General features: G+C 40.4%; 1 protein-coding gene across 2 annotated transcripts in view; it reads left to right on the top strand.

Annotated features, from left to right (window-relative positions):
* The first annotated feature begins 7,874 nt into the window (after positions 1 to 7,874).
* Positions 7,875 to 12,781, top strand: part of LOC109966678 (zinc finger protein 518A) — a 26,110-nt gene continuing 21,203 nt past the window's right edge. The window contains exon 1 of one of the 2 annotated variants that reach the window (XM_020611729.1): positions 7,875 to 8,194. In XM_020611729.1, coding sequence (XP_020467385.1) covers positions 8,161 to 8,194 — 34 coding nt within the window. In that variant the 5' untranslated portion in view covers positions 7,875 to 8,160. The remainder of the gene's footprint in view (positions 8,195 to 12,781) is intronic. The other variant, XM_020611730.1, reaches the window with a different exon arrangement.

Here is a 12,781-nt window from a genome sequence, read left to right as displayed (position 1 = left end):
AAGATATCTGAGCGTGTAATGTTAATTTTACCTGTGATCCTTTGAATAAATCAGCACTGTTTTGAAGTTACTTGGACTGTCTCGTCTCTCAGAGTTAGCATGGTAGCAAGAAATGGGTCCTACAGGCCCCATGATACTCTTGAGTGTCTCTCCTCCACTGTCCTCTTCTCTCTTTCTCTCTCTCTCTCTGTGCATCTGTATGCCTCTCTTTGGTAGTGTGTCCTCTCTCTCCCTGTACCTTTCTGCAGGTAGCCCTGCCTCTGGAGCTATGTGCTTCTGATGAGCAGTCACAGGCCACATCAACTTGACCAGTGTTTGATTGTTTGCTGTTGTGTCTTGCTGTTTTTCTTCTTTTCTCTCTCCTCTATCTGCTCATCTCAACCGGTCGAGGCAGAAGGCAGAGGGTCTGTCTGAGGTTTCTTCCATTAAAGGGAGTTTTTCCTCTCCACTATCACCAAGTGCTTGCTCAAGGGGTATTTGTTGATTTTTTTTCTTAACAATAATAATAATAATTACTGTATGTCTATAACCATACTATGTGAATAAGGGGTGGGCAATTCCAGTCCTCAAGGGCCCCTGCCCTGCTTGTTTACCAAATATCCCTGCCCTACCCACTGCTGATTAACTGGATCAGGAAGATAAGGTAGGGCAGTGATAGTTGGAAAACAAGCAGGGCAGTGACCCTCGAGGACCAGAATTGCCCAACCATGATGTAAAGTGTCCTGAGATCACTGATGTTGTGATTTGGCACTATAGAAATAAAATTGAACTGAGCTGAATTGAATGTGTTTCCCTGCTGTCTTATATTCAGTAACATTCTGTATCTGGCATTAGCGCTTCCTGGAAGAAACAGATTAATTGTCAGGTCCGCTTGGAGCGACCTGCCTGCCTTTCTCTCTCCTGATCGCTCTTTTTGCAGGATCAGCGCCTCAGCTGTGTCGCATGTTGTAATCAGTGACTTGTGGGTTGTCGCGCACAGCTGGGGCACATTACTGTAATCACCTTCCTACCTTATTTATACCTCTGGCGGACGCTCCGCCATCGCCGGAGCATTAACTACTGTAATGTACATACCCCGTGACAACCATATAGTCGTGGTATGTATTTGTATGCCATTTTGTTTTCCACGCTGACAGTTCCTGTGCTGTGGATCACATTTTGTACGTTGGTTATATGTTTAGTGTTTTAGGTCCACGTTGACATTTCCTGTGCTGTGGATTTCTCTTTATGTTGTTTCCGTGAGGTTAGCTAGATGTATTTTTTGTTATCCACGCTGACAGTTCCAGTGCTGTGGATTTCCGTTTTCATTCGTCCGTCCTCATGGTTAGCCTGTCTATTCACCTGTCTGTCCTCATCTTCCTGCTCACCTTAGTCTTGCCGTTAGTTTGGCGTACTGTATTCATTGACTGTTTCTTTGTGTGTGTGTGTGTGTGTGTGTGTGTGTGTGTGTGTGTGTGTGTGTTCCCCACCATTAAACCACCATTTTTACTAGCACCTGGGTCAGCAGTTTTGAGTCCTACCATAGCTCTCCCTCACCCTCCTGGTGAGGGGAACAAACCATAACATTTATTGAATCATAGTCATCCGCAATCCAGAGAATTATGCACAAAGCCACTGGGACACAAGAGGAAAATGCAGCACCATCCCATATGAAACAGTAGGATAATCTTCCATGAAACACTGTGGATGTAGATGTAACATTAATATTCCTTTCAGTCAGATATCTGTTTTGCTGCTATCAGTTAGTTCTAGGATTAATATGGACAGTCCAGCGACGTGCGGTGAGGTTGACAGCTGGTAAGGCACTAACTCTTTTACAGTCAGATTTACAAATACAAATTGTCTGTTAACAGACAATGCGTTATGTTTTATATCTCATATCAGCATTCTTCACACAAACGTGACCCATATTTAATTTGAGGTTAAAATTTATTCCAATTGAGCTTATTTCTAACTAGAAATAATAAACGTTTATGGTCTTATCTTTACTTGTACAGGAAATCCATTTGTCAGCTGGTATGTATTACAAACCCTTTTACCGTTCGAATCCAATATTAAAACAAATGTTCTCAATAAAGAAGATCCTTCTGGACAAAAATGTCCAGACTGTCAAAAATGTTTTGATTGAAAGTCCAGATTCGTGAATTTTCTCATCTTGGAAATGTAATCTTTCATTTTGATAAGGCGGATTGTAAAGGAAATATAAACAAGCACGAAGAAGATTGAAGGTAGCGCAAGAATCTGTGGGCTCACTAGCGCCCTCTGCCTTGAGGCAGGCGTACTGTTTGCCTCACCGAGTAACTTTTTTACTGGGTTTTATGGTTAATCTGCAGCCTAAACACGTTACAGAACTACATTTTATACATTATCCAGATTATGGCATATAATCAGAGTGTTTGAAAGCATTTTATTTGCGATATATAGAGGGACAGCGACACACTATTTCCATCGCATACAGTTTGTGAGGATTACACGATCCACCGAGAGGCACAGCAAAGTGCTGCCTCATCGCGCATCTCCTCCATGTATTTGAACGAGATATACGGAAATTCTGCTATTCTTTATTGAAAAAAATCCTTCACATTGGATTCGAACGGCAAAAGGGCCTACAACACACACCAGCCGACAAATATTAACATTTATTATATTTTATGGTTAACTTTTTTTTTCTTTTCAAGATTGACAGATTCAAGATTGAGGCTCTGCCTCACCTGCCTCCCCTGGCCGCATGTCATTGGGACAGTCAACCATAAATCATCTCTAAATGTTAGCTGCAGAGATTCACTGTTTTCATCTTATCCAGCAACTTAGCTTCACCTCTAAGTCCACTGAACAGGATTTTAGTACAAATGTATCCAACTTCTGCAGAGCAGAGGGACACGGTGTATGAATTTTTCACAGATCTCAGGATAGATGGGAAAACATGATAACATGGAACATGGTATTTTTTCTTAACCATGATGAAGAAGATTAGGGGGTGAGGGGTTGCAGGTGGAATGTTGTAGGCATGATATGACCACATTGTGATGAGTTGACATCAGTGGCTTCATTCACATTTCCAGCCTGTGAGTTTCCATTGAATTTTGGTTAATCATGCTGCTAATGTAGCCTACTCTAACTTAGCACCAATTCTACCACAGGTCTGTCAGCAATAATAGATAAAAAACACAATTTAACATCCAGTACTAATGGAAATGCATAGTTTGTCATTATGTGCATTAACTGTGGACCAAATTCGACAGTGAATAGCAGTGAATGCTCATAGTAAATCAAGGTAAACCAAAACAAGGTAAACCAAAAAGCCTTCTTCCAATGGGCGTCCACGTCTTGATTGTCCCCTGTAGGTGATAGGTCAGTGCAATGCCTTTGACAGATGATGTCATTGTCTGGTGCAGTGTGGTGAGGGTGAAAATAGCATAGAGGGTTACACAGTTTCAGTTAGAAGTTGAAGCTTGTGCACAGTTCACGCACAGTTATAAGGTTTGAAGTGACTCATGAAATCATACAGGAGAGAAGCCAGTCAGAGTTTGGGGCAAAACCTTTTAAATTCTTTTACTGCATATGATAATTCACAGTCAGAAAATCGAACGGAAATGACATTCATCTAAAGATGATTAGTTAAAACATTTCAAAATGCATTGCATTTGCATGGCTGGAAAGTTAAAGTCCGCCCAGTGGAGGTTGGTTGTAGAGGATAGTGATGGCAATAGTGGCTCTTTCAACAGAGCCGAATCTTATGGCTCCATTCCTTTCACAGAGCCATTCAAAATAACAGCTCATTGTTCCTTTCTCCCCCCTTTTTTAAAAACATGTCTGTGGTGTAATCTAAGTGCATTCGGTTTCAGATCTGTGTGTCTGTTTGACCAAGGGCGGGGCTTAGCTACACACACATGGTGCAGGCCAAAATGGTCACATAAAATCATTCTGGCAGGATTGTATGAAGGTATGTCCATATATATTTGTGCTTCAGAATATAACCATCATGAAAAAAATCTGAAAATGTTTTATTTTTCTGATTACCTGCTTTATTTCACTTGCGCCATTCCATCTAGCTTGACCATTGCTGCTCTGTCTTTCTCTTAGTGAAGTGAATTTAAAACACAAGCTGTGAAATTTGGCTCTTTAGTGGGATTTGGATCCCTTTGTTCCTACCAATGAGCCATTGAACAGAATCAGATTGTGTGCAAACCTAACCTCACTAGTATGGTATTTGTAGCCAAATGTGTGAATGTGTGAGTGTTTGAGCGTGTGAATGGATGAATGGCCAAATAGTGTGAAAGTGCTTTGAGTGTGCTGTAAAGCATAGAAAGGCGCTATACAAATATAAGACCATTTACCATTTACCAAATCACCTGTCTCTCTGTTAGGTGAGCTGAGTATAAATAGGCTGAGCCTAAGACAGATTCAGGAACATAGATGAAAGTGTAGCAAGGTCCAGTGAATGGCGCTGAAGCAGAAGAAAGGTATGTGAATGGGCTAAAGATAGGTACTGTAAGTACTTTGAACAAATTGTAAACTTCAGCATATGTGTGAATTATGCCTGCTGAGCTAAAGTACACTAGCACAGGAGGGCATGCTTAACAAAAATGTTTGATACATGCAGTAGGCTCGAGGTCTACTTACTGGTGTTAGCATAAGCAAGCTAACATGAGAACATATAGGTTCGTCTGGTTTGTTGGAGTGAATAGCAACACAGGGTGGATTCTGATGCAGCATAAAAGGAAGGAGAAGTCTGGCTAGTTATCTGGTGAGCTATTTGAAATGTTTGGTAGCAAGAACAGTAGTTGAAATGTTTGCTAGTGCTAGGGACTGTTTGTTAACAGTTAGCCTGAGTAGACGAAAAGGTTGTGTTGGGTGTGTGGGTGCAGGCAAAGAGTGGGGTGGTTCTAGGACACTGGAACACACTGTTGAACCTTTTCGGTATTGTGGGCCCAACTCAACAAAACACCAGTTAGTGAGAAGGTGCCCACCTGATGACTTGTTTGTATTTGTATTGGTGTTGGTGATAATATAGTTATTAGGGTTATCACTTTTTATTTGAATTTCAAACACTTGTTTGAACAAGGAAAAAAACAAAAGAATGATAGAAATTCAAACTGTAATGTTCAAATCCAACAATGTACTTTTATGTCAAAAAGTGCATCAGGCTGTTTGATGTAATTTCCCTTTTGGTCCAGCAAAATTTACTATCAGCTTGACCAGCTACGTCCTGTTGACCTCTCAGTAAAGTAAGAATTAGAATTAGAACATTAGAATCAGCTTTATTGGCCAGGTGTGACGGACACACAAGGAATTTGACTCTGTTACATCAGCTCTCAATGTGCAAACAGTAAACTAGTATAAGGCTGTGTAATATAACAAAATAAGCAGTATTAACAAGCAACACTGACAGCAACAAACAGTGCAAACAATGCAGTATAAGCAGTATGAACAGACAGCAAACAATGCAGACAACAAAGGAATGTCCGTTGAATGAGCTAAATAAGAAGAAAAACTGAGTACTTAAGAACTAGAGACCTGTAAGAATCTGTATAATCTGTACAATGTATATATACACAGGTATTTCACTGAGGGTTATTGTCCAATCATACTGTCGTTGGTTAAGTGTTCATTAGAGCGATAGCCTGGGGGAAGAAACTGTCCCTGTGCCTGGTTGTCTTGGTGCACAGTGACCTGTAACGCCGTCCAGAGGGGAGGAGTTCAAACAGATTGTGTCCAGGGTGTGAGGGGTCTGCAGTGATCCTCTCTGCCCTCCTTTTGACCCATGAGGTGTTCAGGTCTTCCATGGAGGGCAGGCTCACACCAATGACCTTTTCTGCAGTCCTGACTGTCCGCTGAAGTCTGTACTTGTCCTGTTTGGTTGCTGAGCCAAACCAGACAGTGATGGAGGAGCAGAGAACAGACTCAATGATTCCTCTGTAGAACTGTATCAGCAGCTCCTGGGGCAGGTTGAACGTCCTGAGCTGGCACAGGAAGTACATCCTGTAAGTAAGGTGGTGACATTATGTTTGCAAGGACAAAATGCTTCATTTTAGCAAACAAAGTTGTGCTGATCGGACAATAATGACATTCGAGTGGTGTCAAGGTAAAACGGTTTGCTGACTCTGTAACAAAACAGATGCCAAGTAAAACAACTCATCTGAGGAATCACCTGCAGTCTCACAACCCAAGTGAAGTACTGAGGTTAATATTACCACAGATGAGTGGAGCAGTGTCTGTTCTACAGCCTCACCTGACTGTCTTACCCTTGCAACATGTCATGATAACTTAGCTAAGCTCTCCTGACACAGCTTATAAACTATTAATATGAAGTTTTTCATTTTTTTATTTCTGGTGGGTGGTGGCATTATGTGGGTTGTGTTCAAATTAATTCAAACAAATCACGTGTCAGTTCAAACATTGTTCAAATGTGATTTGTGGAAAAAGTAACAGCCCTAATAGTTACTGACTCACTGGGGCTGTGAGTAGTGTATTCTTCTTTTGCTTGACAATCTTGGTAGAACAGTGTCAGTTTTTGGAAAACTGAGCAAATGTGGTTCTCAGAGGTGACTGCCATTACAAGCTATTTGGGCCAGCCACTGCTTAATCTGAGCAAATAAAATGCAAAAGCTGTGTCAAGCCTCATATTTGCTCTTTGCTTGTGTGAGGATATTCTAAGAGTAGGTTAGGTCTGGAAAATGATGTTGCTTATTGTGGGGCTCTGAAGATTTATGACGGCATGGCCTGACACCCCCTCATTGGGGCCAAATAATGGGTGAACATCATTTAACTCATACACTGAGCTTTCAAATGAATGCTCTTTGGCACATTTAATTTTGTATTATTGATTGACCATATAAATATGTGTTCTAAAAATATGTCCTGAAGTGTGTGTGTGTGGTGATGGTGGGAGTTCTCCATGAAATGAGTTTTTGCAGGGTGAGATGTCTGCATTCCTGTCTGTGCTGTCCCTGCTTTACACGGCATGAACTCAATGATTACGTTGTCTAGTGGAAATGAGGATACCCTGATCAGAAGAGCATCTAAGGTCTAAAAAAGGTCTATTGAAGTAGCTCACCCACAGTTTGAGTAGCTCAAATCTAGAGATGTTTATGAATGAAGGAAGAAAAGAAAATATCTTGTACTGTATTTACTGCTATACTGTGCAATTTGAATTTTAACATTCAGTATAAACTATATCTGCTATAAGCTATGAACTAGTTATAAAGAGAATAATGAAAAAAAATTATATAAAAACTAAACAGCAGTACTTTGGTTATTTAATTAATTAATTTATTTTTTATTAATATTCAGTTTTTGTTCTAACTTAATTAGGCTTTCCAATTTTCAGGCTTTGTTGCTGTAGTGGACTGGAGTGTAACATGAAAAGGTTACAAAATACAACTTCCTTCACAAACTACAGTAATAAAATAATCACAAATGAACTAATAACAGCTATTACATGCTATAGCTGTGTGTGTGTGTGTGTGTGGGGGGGTTAACTCACTTCTCAATATGATCAGCCATTGAGGACTTAACAGCTAGTGTGCAACACAGTCAGTGCTCAATGCTACAATGTTAAAAAGTTGGATGATGATGTAACAGTGTAGGCTATGACCACATCCTCAATTACTGTAAATCTATGTGTGTATGCTGTCTGTGTGATACAGAGAGAGGGGAAGATACCTTCATTATAAGTATTTACAGTCGAAAAATAAAAAAATCTGCATGAGTGAACAAAGGCATATCAGCATACATTTAACACATCCAGTAGGAAATGGCGTAAAGCCTGTCCGCCATTGCTACTCATTGCTTCTTCTTCCACCTAGTAGAGCCCATTGTAGACACACAGACAAGCAACAAATGACGTAGGGCTCATGCTGCGAAAATACCGACGTGTTTTTACGAAGATTTCGAAAAACAGTAATGCCAGCATAATTCCAGTTTAGTGATAGCCGATATAACTACTGTCTACGAAAAAAGTAATTTAAGGCACTAGTTTGGTATTTGACAAGCAATACATATTCATCCGCTTCTACGTGAGTGTCAAGACCACAGCAGTACCCGGATGGACTGTCATGGCCGCCGTCGCTGTGGTTCCACAGAGAGGAGAGAAAGAAGACAAATGTTTGTGCTATGTTTTTTTTAAGCTTAACCATCTTTTAATAATGTCGGACGTTGATGGGACGCTGCCAGAACTTCCATCGAGTTCATAGTAAGAAACACTAGATTTTCCTTAACTTTGAATATCTTCGCGTGGGTGGAGGCTTTATTTTGGTGTAAAACAACTGGTTATTAAACTCAACAGACATTAACATTGTCTCGAAGTAGCACGCATATTTTTCATGCATCGGGAGGTAAATTGATGTTGTGTGTTAAAATATCACAGCGTACATTCTGGTGTCCATTGTTAAGGTCTGTCTACAGCCTTTAATTCTCTCACTGATGCAGCGTTCCCTCGCGTTTCATAAAGTTCAGCGTCTATGGAGCAAGCACTCGGAAAAGTAGACCTAAATTAAATAATGACATAGCCTACAACTGTAGTGCTCAAATAGAGATTTACATTTATTAAACACGTTGTACATATTTCTTTGTGATAAGAGGCTGAGTGGAATTGTAGTTTTGAGACTGCAACTTTTCCTCTCATCTTCAAGCTTCCATTATATCTGTCCCGTCTCGATGGAGTCGGCCTAGTTATTACCTGTGTGCAGTCCAGGTGTTTACTGCTCAGTGGATTAATGCCCCATTCACAGTTTTTGCATTACTAGTAACCAGTTTTATTAGAAATATCTAAAGCTACACACTCCCATATTTGTAGTTTAATTTGATTTGAATAATTTCCATCTATTTTTCAGATATGTTATGTACATAGGCTAAATTATTTAGGTCTGAGTGTTTGCAATCACAATAGTAGCAAAAGTGACAAATTCTTAGACTGAAGTAGCTGTTGAAACAAAGTCATGAAGTATTGGCAGCCATTTTCCCCAACATGGCTTCCTTGGTTCCAGTGTTGACAGGGACATGTAGCCTAGTGATGCTGATGTATAGGGAACTCCAAAATGTTCAAAGTTAAATAAGACATTATTATGAAGTGAAATAGATGCCACAGTCTGTAACACTGAAACTAGGATTTGAAAGCTTGAAAATAAGTTTTGAGCGTGTAAAATGTGTTTTAAAAATTAAAGTTAAGTTTCAAACATCGGAAAGTAAGATTAGGATGTCTGAAAAATTGTACCATTCTTTTCAGTATGATCGGTTTTGAAACTTGTAGGGGTGGGAGAAAAAAATCGGTTCATATTGGAATCACATTTCATATGGTTTACAATCTAAATTGGTTCACAAATGCTGAAAATGGGTGTTTATAATAATGTTGATGGAACAAAAAAAGGGGAACTCAACCGTGAAGCCAGTATAGCACACGGACAGCGTACAGTACATACAAGTGATGTGTTGTATATCTAACGTTATGGTTGTAACATTAATTTATCTTCAGAAAAGGAAATCATTTGCATTTGTGTTAATGAACTGATAATGATCCTTGAAATAAGTGTGGAGGACTGTGCGAATCCTTCATAGCTCATCGCCAGCAGACTGAGGTTAGCATAGTGAAGCAGAGAACATATTAACAAACAAGACACCAACACACTGCAGCACTTCAAAGTGGTTGGGCAAAGAAAAGACTTCCTTCCTACAGGCCTGTGCCAGTTTTGGGCCTTGCTGGCTTTCTCTGGTAGTAATGCTGCAGCAGAGACACTGTTCTCCACTGCTGCAAATGTAATGTTAACGATAACACAACCGAGCGCTCTGCTTTCTTCTTCCCCGTCCCCTTTACAACACATGTGTAGCTACCAAAAACCAGCAGTAGAAGAAGTACTCAGCTTGTTTATTGAAGTAAAAGTAGCAGTACTACAGTGTAAAAATATGCTAAGTAAAAGTCTTGCAATCAAAATGTTAAGTAAAAGCACAGAAGTATTAGCAATAATTATCTTAAAATACTAAAAGCTAAAGTACTCATTTTGCAGAATGGCACATGTATATTATTGGATTATAGTTATTGATGCATTGTGTTCATCACATATGATAAAGCAGCTGGTAAAAGTGAAGCAAATGTTTTTAACCTAATATACTTTTAATTTCAAGTACTTTACATACTGCTGGGTAACAGTATGTAAAGTCAGTGTTTTCGTTGGTAACGTTCAAACGTGGTGGCTCACCACAGCAACATCTTTGCTGCCACAGGAAAAAAATCTATCCAACCAATCAATCATTTAATTAAGCGCCTCAGTAACAACAGGTTGAGTCACATACACAGGTACAGTTAAGGTCAATTCAGACAGAGCACATTTTTAGATGCATTTTTCACACAACAGATAGAACTCTATTCTATGAAATGTCTCCCTGATACACATGTGAGCCATGTGTTACCTGTTTTATGTTTCAGGTCTGTTTTCTCTGGCGCGTTGAGTGTAGCATAATCTCCACACACTGCTGTTTACGTCACCCAAGTCCTCAGTTATTTTCTGTTGCAGACTCTTTTTTTTTTTTTTTATTTTTTACTGAATTCTGTTACGATTACATTCACAAGGCCTACATGAACACTATTGTTGTCTGGCACAATAATGCTGATTGTCGGCCTGGTGCAGACCAGTTGTGTGTCCACTGTCCTTACAGCTCATCAGGACCTGGTGGCTGACAAGGTACTTTGTAGCTGAATGTCAAACGTCATGTTTCACTTTCAGTTGGGCTATGGTTACGTTGTTGAGTGAAGCACCAACCAATGAACTGTTGAGAACTTTGCAACCGCTTAAAAAAATATTTAGATTATAACTGTCACTGAAAAATAACTAGCTAATTCATTAAGTGTTTGGTCACCTCCATAGAGGGAACGTGGATTAGGGATGGAAGATGGAGCTCAGAGAAGGACAGATGAGAAGTCAGGCTCACAAATACTCAATTATGTAATTAGCCAATTATGTGGCTTCTAGTAGAATGTAAACCAGTCAACTGACAGAGATGCATATAGAACATTTCCACTGGTCACACTTATGTAAATAAGTAAGTCAAGGCCCCTTCAGACAAGCAACCATAGCCAGGAATTTACCAGGTACTTCTTGTCTAGGTGTCAGAATCAGAATCTGCTTTATTGGCCAGGTGTGTTGGACACACGAGGAATTTGACTCTGGTACATCGGCTCTCAATGTGCAAACAGTAAACCAGCATAAGGCTGTGTAATATAACGAAAATAAGCAGTATTTACAAGCAACAAACAGTGCAAACATTGCAGAATAAGCAGTATGAACAGACAGTAACAATGCAGACAACAAAGGAATGTTCTTTGAAATGAGACAAACAGGGATAAAAATAGAGTACTTAAAATGGAGTACTAGAGACCTGTAGGAGTCTGTATAATCTGTACAGGTATTGCACTGAGGGTTATTGTCCAATCATACTGTCGTGGGTTAAGTGTTCATCAGAGTGACAGCCTGGGGCAAGAAACTGTCCCTGTGCCTGGTTGTCTTGGTGCACAGTGACCTGTAACACCGTCCAGAGGGGTGGATGGGGGTGCAGAGAATAGACTCGATGATGAACTGTATCAGCAGCTCCTGGGGCAGGTCGAACTTCCTGAGCTGGCTCAGGAAGTACATCCTCTGTTGTGCCTTCTTGGTGATGGTCCTGATGTTAGAAATCCACTTCAGGTCCTGGGAGATAGTGGAGCCCGGGAACTTGTAAGGCTTTACTGCTGATACAGTGCTGCCAAGTATGGTGAGTGGGGGCACTGTGGAGGGGGCTCTTCCTGAAGTCCAATGTCCTCTCCACTGTTTTGAGCGTGTTCTGCTCCAGGTTGTTGCGGCTACACCACAGGACCAGCTGCTCAACCTCCCATCTGTGGGCTGACTCGTCACCGTCTCGAATGAGACCAATGACCGTTGTATCATCAGCAAACTTTAGGAACTTAACAAAGGGGTCCTTCTAGATGCAGTCATTGGTGTAGAGTGAAAACAGCAGAGGGAGAGCACACATCCCTGGGGGGCACCTGTGCTTATTGTCTGGGTGCTGGATGTGGTTTTCCCCAGCCTCACCTGCTGCTTCCTGTTTGTCTGAAAGCTCATAATCCACTGACAGTTGGGGGCAGGCATAGTGAGCTGGGTCAGTTTGGAGTGGAGGGATGATGGTGTTGTGTCTGAACCAGGGGTGGGAATGTTTGCAGATTTTCATAAACAAGTACTCACAGATTTTTGACATGCGAATTACAGTGTGCCTGAGGGGTGTGGGTGCGACGATGACAGGTTTCATTAAATTTGGAATCCAACATTTTAGTGCTTTTGTTAACACTGTACGGAAAGTATTTTGCACTTTTTTTATAAAGGGTCTATTCTTGAACAGATATTTTTTTATTTAACAATTCACCGCATAGAACCATTGCAAAAGCATTGGTTAAATGAATGCATTTATTTTTATAATGTGGAAAATACATGGTGGGCCACGGAAAAGTAGCCCATGTACCCGTATTGCCTGTAGCACCAGTACTGGAGGCAGGCTACGTTTCTGTGGCCCACCCTGTAGATTTCTGCAAGATTTTTCTACATCTGATTAATCATAGAAATAATTGACAGATTAATTGGTTATTAAAATTGTTGTTAGTTGCAGCCCAATCACAAATATATATTCTGTAGCAATGCATGCTGGCACCCATGCACCACTGGTTAATTTGTTGGTAAACTAGGATATAACCATGTCTCAGAAGAAAGAAAATTGCCTAAAAGAGCATTATTTCAACAGAAATACAAGACTTGAAGTTCCC

The sequence above is a fragment of the Monopterus albus genome, unplaced genomic scaffold (assembly GCF_001952655.1).
Source record: "Monopterus albus unplaced genomic scaffold, M_albus_1.0 scaffold117.1, whole genome shotgun sequence".
Classification (NCBI taxonomy): Eukaryota; Metazoa; Chordata; class Actinopteri; order Synbranchiformes; family Synbranchidae; genus Monopterus; species Monopterus albus.
The sequence above is the reverse complement of the archived record's forward strand: the minus strand, read 5'-3'. Positions and strand labels throughout refer to the sequence as shown.